The sequence below is a fragment of the Schistocerca americana genome, chromosome X (genome assembly GCF_021461395.2).
Source record: "Schistocerca americana isolate TAMUIC-IGC-003095 chromosome X, iqSchAmer2.1, whole genome shotgun sequence".
Taxonomy (NCBI): domain Eukaryota; kingdom Metazoa; phylum Arthropoda; class Insecta; order Orthoptera; family Acrididae; genus Schistocerca; species Schistocerca americana.
Genome location: NC_060130.1, coordinates 817,448,087 through 817,467,937, shown reverse-complemented (window position 1 = coordinate 817,467,937; position 19,851 = coordinate 817,448,087). Strand labels below are relative to the sequence as shown.

The 19,851-nt window shown below is 39.8% G+C and overlaps 1 protein-coding gene across 3 annotated transcripts in view; it reads left to right on the top strand.

Annotated features, from left to right (window-relative positions):
- LOC124555204 (mitochondrial glutamate carrier 1-like) overlaps nucleotides 1-19,851 on the top strand; it is a 179,063-nt gene that overhangs the window by 155,196 nt on the left and 4,016 nt on the right. For all 3 annotated transcript variants that reach the window (XM_047129049.1, XM_047129051.1, XM_047129050.1), the window contains exon 8: nucleotides 14,926-15,082. In XM_047129049.1, the coding sequence (XP_046985005.1) occupies nucleotides 14,926-15,082 (157 nt within the window). The remainder of the gene's footprint in view (nucleotides 1-14,925; nucleotides 15,083-19,851) is intronic.

The window sequence follows — 19,851 nt, the reverse complement described above, 5'->3', positions numbered from 1 at the left end:
AAACAAATTCAAATAATATCACATCACAGCCAATACAGATTAAGCGAGGAACATACCAAGGAGACTCATTAAATCCTTTCTGGTTCTGTCTTGCTCTGAACCCACTATCCAACATGCTAAATAATACAAATTATGGATATAATATTACTGGTACATACCCACACAAAATCACAAATTTGCTATACATGGATGATCTAAAACTACTGGCAGCAACCAATCAACAACTCAACCAATTACTAAAGATAACAGAAGTATTCAGTAATTATATAAATATGGCTTTTGGAACAGACAAATGTAAGAAAAATAGCATAGTCAAGGGAAAACACACTACACAAGAAGATTACATATTGGATAACCACAGTGACTCCATAAAAGCGATGGAAAAAACAGATGCCTATAAATATCTAGGATACAGACAAAAAATAGGAATAGATAATACAAATATTAAAGAAGAACCAAATGAAAAATATAGACAAAGTCTAACAAAAATACTGAAAACAGAATTGACAGCAAGAAACGAGACAAAAGCTATAAATACTTATGCTATACCAATATTGACCTACTCATTTGGAGTAGTGAAATGGAGTAACACAGACCTAGAAGCACTCAATACACGTACACGATCACAATGCCACAAATACAGAATACATCACATACATTCAGCAACAGAAAGATTCACATTAAGCAGAAAGGAAGGAGGAAGGGGATTTATCGACATAAAAAACCTACATTATGGACAGGTAGACAATTTAAGAAAATTCTTTATAGAACGAGCAGAAACTAGCAAAATACACAAAGCAATCACTCATATAAATACATCGGCTACACCACTGCAATTTCATAACCACTTCTACAACCCTTTAGATCACATAACAGCAACAGATTCGAAGAAAGTAAATTGGAAAAAGAAAACACTACATGGCAAGCACCCGTATCATCTAACACAGCCACACATCGATCAAGACGCATCCAACACATGGCTAAGAAAAGGCAATATATACAGTGCGATGGAAGGATTCATGATTGCAATACAGGATCAAACAATAAACACCAGATATTACAGCAAGCATATTATTAAAGATCCCAATACCACAACAGATAAATGCAGACTTTGCAAACAACAAATAGAAACAGTAGATCACATCACAAGCCGATGTACAATACTAGCAAATACAGAATACCCAGGAAGACATGACAACGTAGCAAAAATAATACATCAACAACTTGCCATACAACATAAAATAATAAAAACAACACGTTCCCACATACAAGTATGCACCACAAAATGTACTGGAGAATGATGAATACAAATTATACTGGAACAGAACCATTATAACAGATAAAACAACACCACATAACAAACCTGACATCATACTCACCAATAAAAAGAATAAATTAACACAACTAATCAAAATTTCCATACCCAATACAACAAATATACAGAAGAAAACGGGAGAAAAAATTGAAAAATACATCCAACTGGCTGAGGAAGTCAATGACATGTGGCATCAGGATAAAGTTGACATTATACCAATTATACCATCAACTACAGGAGTCGTACTACACAATATCCACCAGTACATCAACACAATACAGCTACATCCAAACTTATATATACAACTACAGAAATCCGTAATTATTGATACATGTTCAATTACCCGAAAGTTCCTAAATACAATGTAACATATTCCGTACAGTTAAAAGGAAGTCACGCTTGATCAAGATCCGCGTCACTTTCCATTTTTAACCAGACATAACGTCTGAGAAAGGAAAGAAATAATAATACCCAAGTCATCTGTACGATCCATTTACTTGGCTGATATTGTCTTCCAGAGTTACTTTATCTTCTAAGCTTCTGTAGACTAGAAGGCCACCTACTCAGAATACTCTAGAATGTTCTTGAAGATCTTACAGACATTCCATGTGGCCACCTCCTGGTCACACCTTAACTACCTGATTGCATCTCTCTCCCTCTTCAAAGTATGTGCCTCTTACGTCATACTCTGCATTCTGTTCCTTGTTGAATCTTGCTTCAGGTGCATGTTTTACATCTACCTCTATACCAATATTCTGCAAACCACTGTGAACAGCATGGCAGAGGGTACTACTCGTTGTATAATGTATAAGGATTTCTCCCCTTTCCATTTATGCGTGGAACTTGTGTATAAGGACTTCTTAAGTACCTCTCTGTGTACTGTAAGTTGTCTAATCTTGTCTTTGTGGTCCCTATGAGAGTCATATGTCAAGTGCTGCAATATATTCTCAGATTCCTTACAAAATACTGGTTCTTGAAACTTCGTAATTAAATTTCTGTGGGGTAGTTGACATCCATCTTCAAGAGTTTGTCGTGTCAGGATTTTCAGCATCTTTTTGATGCTCTTCCATAGGTTCAGCAAAGCTGTGACCATTTGTGCTGCCTTTGTTTGTAATGTGTCCAACATCCTCTGTTGGGCCTGTTTGGTGTATCTCACAGAATTGATCAGTGTTTAAGGATGGATTGCACAAGTGTATTGTAAGCAATATCCTTCGTAAATTCATTGCATTTTCATAGTATCCTACCGATGGTTCAAATTAGGAACCTGAAAAATTTGCAATTGTGATAAATGCATATGTAGATGCAAATTCCTTATAAAAAAGTTTATTTTCAGCATATAAATATCAAAAATGTAATCATTTATTTGTTGCTGGTAATGCACATCATCTGGTGGAGACCAGTTTTGAAAGACAATGTGAGTAAGAACATGTTTGCAAAATAAAAAGTGCACAAGTGCATCAACAGAACATGGTGCTAGATTCTCCTGTGCATTGTCAATTGGGTGTAATTGAATGGCTTGTATAACATACTCGCCGAGTAATGCATTGTAGAACTGTAGCCGTCCTGGGGATGAACGGTTGGCTATGATGTAAGAATGGCAGAAGGTGAATGGTTGAGGCAGGCTAGCAGGCTTGTGGAAGGCTCAGAGAGAAGGGGCTATCAAAATTAATGTTTCATTTTGCAGTGTTACATTAGCAGTGCATCGATGAAAGGAGGCAACTGTGCCTTCACCAAGCGGAAAGAGGGTGGGTGGTTTGTATGATAGCAAGCAACATGCTAGCTGGCTGCAATAAACATGTGCCTAGCTCTGCTGATGCCTGTGGTTGTGCCTGGCATGTGACTCTATTGCGTGAGCCTTAAACATTGGGTGGAAGTTGCATGTGAAGGTGGACACAAATCTTGCAGAAGTAGCAAACTGCTATGACTGACTGCAACTGTGCAGTCACTGCATGCAGCACAAAGATGCGCCTTGTGTGGGCTGCAACTGTCTGCCCCCAGGGCAGGAATACAACTGCTGCTGAAGTGAGCCGGGAAGGTCCACTGGATTGTGACACTAAGTCCAGGGCTGGACTTAGTGCAGGATGCTGGTACTTCAAAGTAGAATCAAAATAGTGACTGCTGCTGGTGGTTCCATTTGGTCTCCTTGTCTGGCCTAGCCCATGTGTCATAGTGGAGCTACTCGGCTGTGAATGAAACTGCTACAAAATTGACAGCTATTTGTACACTATATCAGGCCATCTGTTATTCCGATGGGCTGCTTCTACTCACATACTCGGTAATGCCACTGAAACACACTTGGGGAGTAATACCCTTGCCTGCATTGCGAAAGCCATTCGTTACTGCTGTACTGGCAGGTTTAACCAAGTGGGCGTGGCTCGTCTCACAATAATCCAACAACTTCATTGCTAAAACTGAGATGACAATGCCCTGTACTTTATAGCTGTCAGTGGCTGCTCTAATACTCCTCCACATATTCTCAAAGATGTACTCTCAAAATGAACAAAGAAACACATGTTTGTCTGCCAGCTAAAGTTTGAAAGTTGTTATAATTTATGCTGTGCTTTGCTTCTTGTTTTCTTTGCTTATTTTGAAATTGGAGAAAGGGCTAATCCTGGTCATTTACAGAGTTCAGTTGGGACTGTCACAACACTGGAAGGAATTGGCGATCTCCATGACCATAGGTCACTTCTGTCTACACAGAATACAAGTTTATTCTGGTTGCCCTGTGAGAGGGAGGCAGACTTGTTACCTCCGCTGCTCCTTACAGATTGCCAGTGTACAGGGTTAAGTGAAATTTGCACACTTGGGCTTCGCAGCGAGACTCCTCACATACCAACAATAAAAAAAATGTCTGTCACCTTGTCCGGTGAGTACATCCGGGAGAAAAAGGACTTCAAACAGTGGCAATATGGCAACACAGTAACCACATATATAGCAACTATTTGTGTCAGCACATTTTCTATGTGCTGTACAGTTGGTGCAGTGAATAGAGTTTTGGGTTAGCATGCAGGAGGTAGAGTGTTCGTTCTTAGGTTGAGGTGCATTTTTTCATTTGCTAATTTCATTCTGACATTTCATACTGTAATATACACCATTTCTTAAGTCACATATGTACTAAATGTACAACCTTTTGTAACACTGAACATAACAAATACGTGGTTGGACAAATAAGAAATACAGTTGAAACAAATGACCTGTCAAAGGACAGAATAACTACAAAAACAATATCAGATGCTAAAGATGATAGCACAGTGCAATAACACAACATCTACTTGTTATTTATGCTACATGTAATGAGTGCTCAGATGTTGCACATTAGGAACCTGTGACAGTAATAATGTCCATATTAATGACCGCGTGACCTTCACAACAGAATACGTTGTCATCAGAACAACAGATGCTCAATGCAACCTCCCTGCATGTCCAAACGTTGCGCAACCCTCCAGATTATACAGCTCTGGACCCTTCCCAGCAAAGCTGCGTCCACAGTAACAAGCGCAGCATGAACACACACTACCAATTCTTCCACATTTGTTGGCAGAGTAGAGTGCACGTGTTCTTTCTGGTGTCCCCACAGCAAGAAATTCAGGGGATTTAGATCAGCCGAACATGGTGGCCATACAACTGGACCTCCATATCTGAGCCATTTTCCGGGAAATGTTCCATCCAAATACTGTCACACATTAGTTCCAAAGTGTGTAGTTGCACCATCATGTTGGGACCATATCCTCTGTCGAACATGTAGTGGAACATCTTCCAGAGCATCAGGCAGACAGTTTGAGAGGAATGCATGATACCTTCGTGCAGTCAACTGGTTAGGCAACATGTAGGGATCCAAACACCTGTCGCCCAACTAGTCCAGACGTTGAAACCAAAGCACATTTTATATTCACGGTCACGAGTGACATGTGGATTAACCTCACACCAATGGTGGGCATTGTGCATATTGAAGACACCCTCATGAGTGAAAATGCTGCTTCATCCGACCATATTACGGTGTTCACAAAGTCTTAATGACCGTGCATTGTGAGACGCGCAGCTGCCTTGCTTCACTGAGGTTCTTGGTGTATGACCTCCAGAATAGCTGCATCAGTAGCTAGAGTGCGGCGAGTACATGGATGACCTTTGTCACATGATGGTGGAAGGAGAGGACCCGAGTCCTGAAGGAGCAGCTCCAGACGACGAAACACATTTCTATCTGGTGTTGACAAGGATATCTAGCAGCATATTCACAAGCGGCAACACCAGCCCGGTTATCAGGTGCACCAAGGACCAGAAGCATATCCAACATTCATCATTTGTGTATTCCGTTAAGTCTGCCACACTGGTTTAGATAGTGTACTCGTGTACATTGGAGTCTGTCATGGGCGCATTACTCTGGTCGCAACTAGTCCCTGTCTGGTGGACAGCGCATGCAGTATAAACATGCCATCAATACTGCGTGTTGTTCCACCTAAGGTGCATTACCCCTCTGACAGGTACTGTTCTGCGTGATTCATCCCGACACTGCTAATTGTGAAATGTTCAGTTTTGAATTACGCTGTTTCCCTAACGGTATTAGACATAATGTTTCCACAATCTCATCAATAGAATAATAATAATAATAATAATAAGTATGCATTGAAGATAAATACTAAACAGAATGCAGTTGCCAGACTCAGTGTTGAAAGGCATAATTAGTGGGACCAAAGTGATAACACATACAAATAGTAACTGAGTTTGGACATCATTCACAAAGCACATTGCTACTCCTACTGGTAACCTAAGGCAAGAATAATAGTTGGTAGTAATCTGTGGGACCATTGGAGGAGGGTACAAAGAAAACAGGTTTCAAATCTAGTAGATGAAGTGGTGAGAATGAATTCATGCCCACGATTTGGAAAGGGCTTCTTCCAAAGCTGACCAATCTTCCATTTCTACAATTGTAGTATGTAAGTTCAAATGTTTTCTAGATGACCCGTTGCAATCACTGTTGATGATTAAGATGCCAGATACCATACCACCTGGACTACATTTACCAAATAAAACCATATGCCTCAACCCAAGATTGAACCATTGACGTCCTGCATGCTAACCCAAAACACCATCCACTGCACTAACTGTACAGCACAATTTCTATGTGCTGACACCGATAGTTACCGTACATGTGGTTACAGTGTTGCCAGATTGCCACTCTTTAATGTCCTTTTTCTGCTGGATGTACTTTCCAGATGAAATTTTGTGACAGACATTTTTTTTTTTAATTTTTTTTTTTATGTTTTTTATTTCTGGCATGTGAGGAGTCGTGCTGCGAAGCAAGAGTGCACAAATTTCACTTCACCCTGTATAGTATACTGTTCACACTCTGCAGTGTAGCGACCAGAAAACAAATGTCAATGTATTTAGACTATGCTGTAAGTCTTCTCCTAATGTGGGTATACCATTTTGTAAGAAAATTGTTGAAGCTTTTGCAAAAGAGAACATTCCAGTCAAAAAGCTCCCCAGTCAAATCCCCCCCCCCCCCCCCCCCCTTGCCAACTTCAAAGCTGTAAGGCCTTGTCTTCAGGCATGTAGAGTGACAATCTTAAATTTGCACATCTAATCGTGAACAAAGAAACAAAATTTAGACACAAATTTGGACAACAATGTGGATTTTGCCACAAATAGATGCTATATTTTTAGGTACCTAGTTGAGTGTTCCATCTGCTTTATCTATGACTGAGTGTGTATGATCATTGTATTTCATGTTCACAGAAATTATTACACTCAGGTATTTGTATGAGTTGACTGATTCCAGTTGTGACTCAGTGATGTACTTAAAATATCAAATGGATATGGAGAGCACAGTTTTACATTTTTGAGCATTTAAAGCAAGTTTCCACTTCAAAATCTTATCAAGATCAGACAGTATTTATGCAGTTTTTATCTGAAAAAACTTCATTACAGAGAACTGTATCATCTACAGAAAGACTGAGTTTGCAGTTGATATTGTCTGCTATGTCAGTAACATACAACATGAACAGTAAGAGGCCCAAAACACTTTTCAGAGGCAGACCTGAAGTTAATCTGTTTGACAACTCTCCATCCAAGAAAATGACTTTGTGAAGACGTTAAAATTAAATGGTGCTATTTATTCATTTAAAAATAAATGCAAAGACATTCAGGTCATTTATACAACTGCAATAAAATAGCTGAATTGTTCTCCATTACTAAAACAATGCTTACTATTCTCTCTAATGAATTGGTCAGCAGCAGGGAATAGCAGGTTAGTGCACCACTTTCCTGGGGTCTTACATGGCTCCTTTAAAACCAGGATTGCTACTTCTCTCCAACTAGCTCCTCAATTCTACATAGACACACAAACCCTACAAGCCACTGTACAGTGTGTGACAGAAGGTTCCTTGTGCCACTGCTAGCCATTTCTGACCTGTTCCATTCACAAATGTTGCAAGGGAAAACTGAACTTTGAAAAGTCTCTGTACTAACCCTAATTTGTCTTATTTTGTACAGATACATTGTGAAAGTAGAATCATTCTGCAGCCAGAATACAAATGTCAGTTCTCTAAACTTTCTGAATGATGTTTCATGAAAATAATGTTGTCTGCCCTCCAGGGACTCCCATTTGAGTTCATGGAGCATTTTCATAATATTTGTGTGTTTATAAAACCTACCAGTAATAAATCTAGCAGCACGCCTCTGAATTGCTTCTATGTCTCTTATTAATTTGACCTGTTTGAGATCCCAAATATTCTAGCAGTTTTCAAGAATGGGCAGCAGAAGTGTTCTGTGTACAGGCTCCTCTATAGGTGAGCTGCACTTTCATAGAATTCCCAACCTAAATTGAAGTCTACTGTTCACTTTCCTTACAACCAACCTCATGTGCACATTCCATTTGATATTGCTGTGCAATGTTACGCCTGGATGTTTATTAAGCATGACTGTGTCAAGCAGCACACCACTGATATTTTATTCAAACGTTACAGGATTGTTTTTCACACTCACCTGCGTTAGCTTACATTTTCCTACATTTGGAACAAGCTGGTATTCATCATACTAAAAAGAGATTCTGTATCATCCTGTATTTGCCTAAAGTCATTCAGTGATGAAACTTTACTGTACACTAAAAAGAATACTTAAAACTTTCCGTGCAAGCTCAGATTTCTCTTATTTTGCTACGATGATCGTTTCGTCCTATTTAGGTAGGCCCAACAAAATATTTTCACACTCTGAGGAGAAAGTTGGTGATTGAAATTTTGTGCGAAGATCCTTCTGCAGTAAAAAATGCCTTTGTTTTAATGATTTCCACCCCAATTTGCATATCGTATATGTGGCTCTCTCTCCCCTATTTTACGAAAAAACAAAATTAGCTGCTCTCGTTTGAATTTTTTGTTGTCCTCTGTCATTTGTGTCTGATGGTTAGTTGGTTGATTGAGGGGAGGGTACCAGACAGCGACATCATCGGTCAGTCGTGTCTGATATGTGGGTTCCGTATTGCACAGCAGTACTCCAGAAGAGGGTAGACAAGGGTAATGTAAGCAATCTCTTTAGTAGACCTGTCACATTTTCTGTGTGTTCTGCCAATAAATCAGTCTTTGGTTTGCTTTCACCACAACATTGTCTATGTGATCAGTCCAATTTGAATTATTTGTTATCAAAATCTCTAAGTATTTAGTCGAATTTACATTTTAAATTTATGTGATCTATCATGTAACCGAAATCCAGCCGATGTATTTGGGTTCTCACGCTTTTCATTATTAAGAGTCAATTGTCACTTTTCGCACTGCACAGATATCTTGTCTAAATCTTTTTCCAATTGGCTCTGATCATCTGATGAGTTGACAAGAAGGTAAATGACAGCATCATTTCCAAACAATCTAAGACAGCTGATTAGGTTGTCTCCTAATTCATTCATGTAGATCTGGAACAGCAGAGGGCCTAAAACACTTCCTCATGGAATGGCAGATATTACTTCTGTTTTACTCAATGACTTACCATCAATTACTATGAACTGTGTCATTTCTGAGAGGAAATCATGAATCCAGTTACAGAACTGAGATGATGGTCCATACGCACGCAGTTTGATTGGAAGTTGCTTCTGAGGTACAGTGTAAAAAGCCTTCTGGAAATCTAAAAATGTATGATTAATTTGCTATTCCTTATTGATAGCACTCATTACTTTGTGAGGATAAAGAGGCAGGTTGTTTAACAAGAAAGATATGTTCTGAATCCATGTTGGCTGTTCGTCAATAATTGTTTTCTTTGAGGTAATTCATAGTGTTAGAACACAGTATATGTTCCAAAATCCTAATACAAATCAAGACTAGTGATATGGCTCTGTAATTCAGTGGAGTACTCTGAATTTTGGGTTCTACATCTACATGGATACTTTCGCAAATCACATTTAAGTGCCTGGCAGAGGGTTCATCGAACCACCTTCACAATTCTCTGTTATTCCAATCTTGTATAGCACGTGGAAAGAACGAACGCCTATATCTCGTGGAAAGGACAAACGCCTATATCTTCCCATACGAGCTCTGATTTCCCTTACTTTATAGTGGTGATAGTTTCTCCCTATGTAGGTCGGTGTCAACAAAATATTTTCGCATTCGGAGGAGAAAGTTGGTGATTGGAATTTCATGAGAAGATTCCGTCGCAATGAAAAATGCCTTTCTTTTAATGATGTCCAGCCCAAATCCTGTATCATTTCTGTGACAGTCTCTCCCATATTTCGCAATAATACAAAACGTGCTGCCCTTCTCTGAACTTTTTCAATGTACTCTGTCAGTTCTATCTTGTAAGGATCCCACACCGCGCAGCAGTATTCTAAAAGAGGACAGACAAGCATATTGTAGGCAGTCTCCTTAGTAGATCTGTTATATTTTCTAAGTGTCCTGCCAATAAAATGCAGTCCTTGGTTAGCCTTCCCCTTTTTCTATGTGTTCTTTGGTGAAGGAATTTTGGAAAACTAGTAACTCTGCCTTAATGGCACTGTTACCAGTAACATCACCATTGTTATCACTCAGTGAAGGTATTGATTGCATTTTGCTGCTGGTGTAGTGTACATACAACCAGAATCTCTCATTGGGTTTTGTGCCAGATTTTGAGATGGGGGTTTTGTTTTGAAAAATATTAAAAGCATCTCCCATTGAAGTTCACATTAAATTCCGAGCTTCTGTAAAATGTCCCCACTCTTGGCGACTTTGTGTTCTTTAAAACTTGCAATGCTTTTTCGTTGCTTCTGCAACAGTGTTGTGAGCTGTTTTGCGTACCATGGGGGAGCAGTACCCTCTATTATTAATTTATTTGGTATACAGGATGAAGAAAAATTCGCCCACTCAGACTTCACAGCACAATTCCTCACATACTAGCAATACAAAAATGCTTCTCACAAAATTTCATGTTGCCCACATTTTGGGCAGTAAATAGATGTTGAAGATTGGCAATCTGGCAACAGTGTCAACACATGTATGGTAACTACCTCTGTCAGCATTTAGCAATAGTGCTGTTCAGTGGGTGCTGTGAATAGTGTTTTGGGGTTAGCGTGCAGGAGGTGGAGGGTTCGATTCTGCATCAAGGCCTATTTATTTTTGTTTGCTAAATGTGGTCGACATGTTACGGTGTCTAGCGTCTTAATTGTCTTACAGTGATTACAGTGAGTCTTCTAAAACACATTTGCAGTTACGTATTATGAACACAGGAATGCAATTACTCATTTTCATTGGTCAGCTTGTAAGTAAGCATTTTTGTGCACATCGTGGACACAAGTTGTTTTGCACCACTGCATCTTCTACACTCCTGGAAATTGAAATAAGAACACCGTGAATTCATTGTCCCAGGAAGGGCAAACTTTATTGACACATTCCTGGGGTCAGATACATCACATGATCACACTGACAGAACCACAGGCACATAGACACAGGCAACAGAGCATGCACAATGTCGGCACTAGTACAGTGTATATCCACCTTTCGCAGCAATGCAGGCTGCTATTCTCCCATGGAGACGATCGTAGAGATGCTGGATGTAGTCCTGTGGAACGGCTTGCCATGCCATTTCCACCTGGTGCCTCAGTTGGACCAGCGTTCGTGCTGGAAGTGCAGACCGCGTGAGACGACGCTTCATCCAGTCCCAAACATGCTCAATGGGGGACAGATCCGGAGATCTTGCTGGCCAGGGTAGTTGACTTACACCTTCTAGAGCACGTTGGGTGGCACGGGATACATGCGGACGTGCATTGTCCTGCTGGAACAGCAAGTTCCCTTGCCGGTCTAGGAATGGTAGAACGATGGGTTCGATGACGGTTTGGATGTACCGTGCACTATTCAGTGTCCCCTCGACGATCACCAGTGGTGTACGGCCAGTGTAGGAGATCGCTCCCCACACCATGATGCCGGGTGTTGGCCCTGTGTGCCTCGGTCGTATGCAGTCCTGATTGTGGCGCTCACCTGCACGGCGCCAAACACGCATACGACCATCATTGGCACCAAGGCAGAAGCGACTCTCATCGCTGAAGACGACACGTCTCCATTCGTCCCTCCATTCACGCCTGTGGCGACACCACTGGAGGCGGGCTGCACGATGTTGGGGCGTGAGCGGAAGACGGCCTAACGGTGTGCGGGACCGTAGCCCAGCTTCATGGAGACGGTTGCGAATGGTCCTCGCCGATACCCAAGGAGCAACAGTGTCCCTAATTTGCTGGGAAGTGGCGGTGCGGTCCCCTACGGCACTGCGTAGGATCCTACGGTCTTGGCGTGCATCCGTGCGTCGCTGCGGTCCGGTCCCAGGTCGACGGGCACGTGCACCTTCCGCCGACCACTGGCGACAACATCGATGTACTGTGGAGACCTCACGCCCCACGTGTTGAGCAATTCGGCGGTACGTCCACCCGGCCTCCCGCATGCCCACTATACGCCCTCGCCCAAAGTCCGTCAACTGCACATACGGTTCACGTCCACGCTGTCGCGGTATGCTACCAGTGTTAAAGACTGCGATGGAGCTCCGTATGCCACGGCAAACTGGCTGACACTGACGGCGGCGGTGCATAAATGCTGCGCAGCTAGCGCCATTCGACGACCAACACCGCGGTTCCTGGTGTGTCCGCTGTGCCGTGCGTGTGATCATTGCTTGTACAGCCCTCTCGCAGTGTCCGGAGCAAGTATGGTGGGTCTGACACACCGGTGTCAATGTGTTCTTTTTTCCATTTCCAGGAGTGTATATTCCAAACTGTGTTCATGTGTACCCTCCCCCTAAGGGCCCATCGAAATTATTTGCAAAGTGTGTTGCTAGCCCTACTACTAGCGAAATGCAATGGACCTGAATATGGCCAGAATAATGTTTGTATCTATCAATGAGACAATACATGGAAGAAAAAAGCAATCGCTGTGTGGTGATTAAGATGCCAGATACTCCACGATCCAGACTACTTTTAGCAAATAAAAACAAATAAGCCTTGACCCAGAGTTGAACCCTGGACCTCCTGCATGCAAAGTCAAAACTCTACCCACTGTCCGAACTGCACAGCACTAATCTGCTGAAATTTTGAGAGAGCCATTTTTGTATTACTAATATGTGAGGAATCGCACTGTGAAGTCAGAGTGTGCAGTTTCTTCATCACCCTATGTATATCTCACTTGCCATCAATACCGGTTTTCTGAACTTGCATCACGTCTGGTCTATGCGTACATAGTCAGATTGGAAGGAGTGAAGATTTTCTCTTAGGATTACATAAAGTGAATTTTTATCTGCTTATATATATCTTGTGTATTTTTGGTGGATTTTGACATTATGGTATTAAGTCTCACTGCAACAATCTTGGGGTCACTAATCCCTGTATATGTTATGATACTCCCTATTTGCTTAGGATTGTTTGTTGTCAAGAGGTAAAGTATATTTTTGCAATCATTTACACTTAGAATTGGCTTCTGAACTAATTGTTTAAAATTATTTTCTGAGAAAGCATTCGGTATGACTTCGGACTGTTTTATGTCTACCACCAACTAGAATTGTATGAGTAGGATACATTTTTGAAGTGACTTAAGGTCTCTCTGAATGGTTCAGCAACTGTATCATCTGATTCGGAGGTCTGTGAAAAGAATCAATCATTAATTTATTCTAGTTGCCAAATATAACCTTCACCCATACTAACTTACTGGAACTATCTGCTTCAGTTTCAGTACAAGGTAAACTACTTCTGACAGCAATAAACACTTCGCCACCAACTATATTTAATCTACCCTTTCTGGATACGGCTAGGTCCTTCGTAAAAATTTCAGCTGAAGTTACTTGTGGCTTTAGCCAGATTGCTATGTGTATGACATTTGTAACTTCAGTGCCTTCTGTTAGCAATTGGAGCTCTGGTTCTTTCTCAACATGACTACAATAATTTGCAACTACAATTCATATTGTTGCTAGGTCTACACAGAAGTGTTTGTCCCATACCCCTTTGGACAGATGCCTTGTCTGTAGTTTGCCGAGCTCCTCTAATGTAAAAAGACTACCCACTCCTGTCCCCACTGCCCCCATCACCCTTGTAGCCTAGTCCTGTGTACAGTGGCTCCCTGACCTATTAAGCGCGACCTGGAAAGCCACTACCCTATGGCTTAAGACAAGGAATCTGCAGACTACACAGTGGCAGAACTGTCTGGCCCCCTGATTCAGACCCTCCACTCAGCTCTGTACCAAAGTACCACAATTGGTTTCAGTTTTGTAGATGATGCTACAGATGATGAGCTTCACCATCATCTCACAAGCAAGACTGGCTTTCTTTACCATTTCAGCTAGCCACTTGAAACCAGAGAGCATCTCCTTCAGTCCAAAGCGACACATGTTAAGTAATCTAGATACAATTACTTGTAGTCAGATCAGTGTCTCCGTGTATCCCCCCACACACAAAAAAGGTAATTAGTAAAATCAGTGCATCAATGTTTCCTCCTCCTCTCCCCCCACCCCCTCCCCCCTGTTTTCTAAGATGGAATTGTATAATACTTCCTACAACATGATGCAAGTGGTTTTAAATTAGTAGTAGTCACAACAGTGATCAATATTTAGCCTATGTTCCCTTGCAGTTGATTATTTTGGAAGTTTACTAAAATATTCCTCGAGTTCCCCCATCTGTAATAATGAATGGTTCCTGATGAGATCAAATACCATTTAGTACCTTTGATTTTTGAGGTGGACTGAAAGTAGTTATTATTTGGTCTTTACGGCAGAAATATAATCAAACAGAAAGAAAATTGCCATGTACACTCCTGACAGATATGACATGAAATGCAGAGTAGAGTAATTTGAACATCATCTACATGTGTTCATTAGCAATCTCTGAATTATGGTAAGTAAGAAATTATATATTTCATCAATATTCCTCGCCATACACAGTAAACTCTTAATTCCCACAAATATCACTTAGCCTGGAGTTATCACAGAATCACTTCAGTATGACAGTGTGTTTAGCAGTTCCTCCAGTTTTGCTACTAACAACAACAATAAAAATAACAGTGATGTGCAAATATGACCATACTGTCCTTCCTCCTTCTCTTTAGTTGACTACCTTTTTTTTATAACATAAAAGCTTTTCAAGATGTATAGCTAATAATTATTGTAAGCAAATTTACATTTCAGTTTGTTTGTTTCAGGTGAAGCAGTATTCTGGTGTTCATTTCTTGCTGGTTGTGCATCGGGTTCATTAGCAGCACTTGCTGTTAATCCATTTGATGTTGTTAAAACTAGACTGCAACTGCTGAAGAAAGCTGAAGGAGAGATGGGATATTCTGGAGTTCCTGATGCGATAATGTTAGTTCTCACATTTTACTTCTCTTCTCCTCTCTCCCTCCCTCCCTCCCTCCCTCCCTCATCCCATCCCCCTCTCCCCCTCTCCATCTCCCTCTCCCCCCCCCCCCCCACTTCCGTGTGTGTGTGTGTGTGTGTGTGTGTGTGTGTGAAATCATTAATGTCTTCCTATTTCTAAGACTAGCAGGTTATTTGTTTATGAAACTGTGTAATATGAGTCTTTTTGAGAGCACTGTGAACCATTTGCATGCCTGTTGACCTATTAACCCTGCAGTGTCTAGTTTTATTGAATTTGGGCCTGTAATTAGTATGCTTTGTCATTCATTCATATTTCAGCATCTGTTGATCACATCACAAAAGGGCACAAGTCAGATTTACACTGCATTTATGAAAATGCCATAAACCAGTTGTGTAAGTTAAGAGAAAAGCCACCACCTCAAAAATCTGCAACTTTCTTACTTATATCAAATAGCTAATTTTGATGTTTATCACAGAAAACCAGTTATGTATACACTGTAAGGGTAGAAGCCTGTTTTCAACGAACATTGCAACTTTTAATGTATGTAACAGGCATTTTCAGTCCTTAAATCAAGATAATCTGTAGAAGTAACTATTCAGGCTTTTTAAGTGTCATTTTTATGTAGTTTTCTAATTTCTTATTGAATGCCTGATTGTTGAAGGCCTTTTAACCAGAATGCAGAGCTCTGTTTTGAACCCTAGACAAGGAGGTAAAGTTTACATTAAAATAATTTTGTGTCGTGTATAGCCATTGTGTGGAACTGGAAATGAATTTTATTATACACCAGACATCCTCTTAGGTAATAAATGTACTGGGAAGTAAGTGTAGCAGTCCCAAGATCTTAGATACCTTTGCAAGGTGTTGAGTTATTTATTTTACAAGATATTTCTATAGCTGACCCTAGATGAATAAATATGTTATGTATTTTAACTGTTTTGTCCGAAAGAAGATAATGCCATATGACAATGGGAGTGCAAAATGTGCTGAAAAGGCTTCTTGATAAGGTGTTTTTTTGTTTACTCTATTTTAGCTTGTTATTGAGATGGGTTATGAGGAATTTTGCAAGTAATGTTTCATGTAGAGTGTGGTCATTAATCCTTTTGCAGTCAGCCATTTTAAGCAATGAGTGCTAATAGGTCATACAATTTAACACAGTCATACAGTGTTGTATTTAAATTGCTATACGGGGTACCCCACCTGATAGGAGCCCCACAAATGTGTAGTAATTCCTCCGAATTTGCACCGTGAAATTTGTGATGTGGCAACACTGCACTCTCCAGCATCATTTAAGGGAACAGTGGTTCCATTAAGACATATCAGCGAATGTTTGTTTGATCAGTTTGGTGACCAGCATATACCTTCTAAATGCTGCATACAAAAGTTAGTGAACAAGATGGAGGGTAGTGGAGGGTGGTGGTGGATCTTCACGGCAGGGGACGGCTGCCATTATCAGAAGAAATAGTGACTGACGTGAAACAAAGATTGTTGGCCTCTCCTGGAAAGTCGGCTCCACATTTATCTCCCGAATGTGGAATGTCACAGAGCACATGTTGTAAAACTGCAAAAGAAAGCGAGCATGTATCCATACAGGTTTACAGTTGTTCAGGAACTGAATGTCATTGACAAAGACACACATTACATTTTGTTTTTGGTTGCAGCAATTTATTACTCAGAAGCCAGGAATATTGTAGTAAACCTGGATCAGTGACAAGGTGTGGTTCCACCACTCTGACTGTAAACTCCCAGAATACACATTTGCGATGTAATGAAAATCCAGATGCACTGGTTGAGCAACCCCTGAATTCACAAAAGATTGGTGTGTTCTGTGCAATATCGTAGTGTTTAATCATCGATCAATTTTTTTATTTTTTTTTATTTTTTTTTTTTTTTTTTCCAAGTGTACTGTAACAAGTGCAGCTTACATCGAAATGTTTCGGGAATTTGCAAACCAGTTGGGTGATGATGAACTTGCCCTCAGCTGGTACCAACAGGATGGCGCCACATGTCTCGAGTGACAGTGAATCAGGTAGAATCATTTTTCTCTGGCAGAGCGATTTCAAAACCACAGTGGCCCCCCGCAGTCACCAGATTAAAAGTCAAAGTTTACATGAACAAACCACACAACTTGGAAGATTTACGAAATCTAGGCAATGACACCAGATGTTCTGGCAGCAACATTCGAGAATCTGCAGCATTGTGTTCAACTGTGTTTACAAGTCAAGGGCGATCACTTCCAGCGTAATTTAAGCAAATGTTTATTTGTGGGGCCTTTCTCGAGTGGGACATTTTGTTTCCATATTATTAACACTATGCTTGATTTAAAGAAAGCTCACTAATGTCCATAAAATCTATATTAATTTCTGAATACAGTGACATAAGAAAAATAAATCTGTAATATTATTTGCAGAGATAATAACTGGACAGTAAATTATAGTATGCCTGATGTTTGCAGTTCTTAAATCGCCTAACATTTGTATTTAAGGGCAGAATACATTTTGCCGAACTATGTAAATGCCCAAGATGTTTTTTATGAAAACATTGTATGTCTGTTGCTGAAACCCATATTCAGTAAGCATGCTAAAAAAGTCTTACCTCAGCTATTACCATTCTTCCATTTTTTATACAGTCTGGACAAAGCAGCAGCATGTTTCGATATAAATTGCTTAGTTGTGCGATTTGTTTCGGTGGCAATCAGTTAAAGGTAAGGTGCACTGAAAAATAGTTTGAAATATTCACTTACAGAAGACCCCATTAGCAACATACTTCGATCCAGGCAGCTTGTGAAATGGCTGTGATAGCGGTTGCAGTGTTTCAGGTGCAATTACTTAAGAGTATTGTGCATCTTTCATTGTCTCTTCACTTACATTCAGTATACTGGCAGTAACATCACTGTCACTTTGTGAACAGCTGCTACTTTCACTAATATACTTTGTATCACTAGTATTTTTCAGTAACTCCAGAATCTCATTGTCAATAAGGCCTCTATTTGGGACAGGCATTGGAGACACACACACACACACACACACACACACACACACAGTGTAGGAAGAAATATCAGAATGTAAAATTTTTATATATTTATTTACTTTTTTAAGAAACTACTCATTATTCATTGTGGGATGAAAACTTCAAACTATTTGCTGTGAACTAGTTGTACACCCGTTCAGCTCCCATCTGTGTGATGTATTGTACCATTTTTAAAGTTATTGGAAATTAATTATGTAGCTTATGAACGGGTGTACACTCAATATCAAATCCTGCTCGCTCCACATTTTATGTTGCCTATTTTGAGTTCAGTTTCATTCTTGTGGTGGAATTAGTCAATGTTCCTTTCTGCATTTTGTTATGAAAATTTATGCGAAACAGGTGCCATTAATAACATTTATGATATTTTCCAAAGTGGAATTTTATGGCCCAAACAGTTAAAGACTTTGGTAGGGACACAGAATATACAAACAGTGCAGATTTTGTTGTTTAGCCCTAACAGTACTGAATTTGAGTTTTCATCTATCTATGTTTTTTTCTCCATATAGTAGTCTTTAACAAAGTCAAATTGAGAGGCAGTTACCCATTTACAAAAATGGAAATCATTTTTGAAGTTGTTATCACAGTTTCATACTTTAGTTTCTCATGAAATTTTGTGACTGACTAATGAATGCTATTTGGTCAGCACAAGATTGTAATATTATTCCTGAAACATCATCTCAGTGGGATTTACCATCTTTCCTACTTGTCCTACATTCAGCAGTGTGAGTTAGCTATAAGAATCTGTATTGAGCTTATGTATAGCTCTAATTAAAATTGTGGCATGCTGATGTCATGGTGTCAAGCTGTACACATCTACTTTACACACAGTAGCTAATATAAATAAATAATCTGTAGTAAATTGTGACCTTACAGTCTAATAAATTAAACACAGGCAATGGTGTGAATTAATTGATAATTGAGAAATGATAAAATTGAGAGATGTTTGCAAAATAATGTTGGTGGTTCCACGAGGCTAAAGTTGCGCAAGTCTGATAATTTATTCGAAAGCAGAGTAGTATTATGCAAAAATAGTGGTCCTACTAAATATACTTAAACAAGATTATAAAATAATAAATATTAAATGGCAGTTGGTAATGCATGAAGTATAACATGAATGGTAGTTGTCCCCAGTAATGGAACAAGTCATTGCTAGTTCGAAAGTTGCAAGTGCCACTTGTAGCTGAATTTTAGTAAGTGTAACACTGCATCTCCAGTGCCCCAGAACAAAAATCGTACAAAACTTTGCTATCATCTCCTCTGATGGCCCATACAGATGTGTCCTTGTTTCTCTCTTGCACCCAAGAGACCTTCCACTTCGAGCATTCTTCAGTAACCTGCTGCTTATGCCAGTGAGGACTTGAAATACTCACTCCAACCAAAAGCATGACTTTCTTACATGTCATAAAATGCACAAAATGGACTGCTATTTTAATACTAAAAACCCTACATGCTAGACATCTATTTAAAATAGAAAGTGACTCGCTAACTTTTCCAACAATACTAAACCCAATATTCTTCAAATCAACACTTCAACTTTGAATCTAACACACATGCATTTACAATAAAATAAGATTTGCTTTAGAATAAATGAAATATCCATCATAAAAGTGCTATACTGCTTCATTTTGTTGTGTGAATGTTGAGGACTCTTCTGTTTTGACACATTTACATAATAAAATACTTAAAAACTACTCAGTATGCAGGAACTGGAACTGAAAAAGTATTG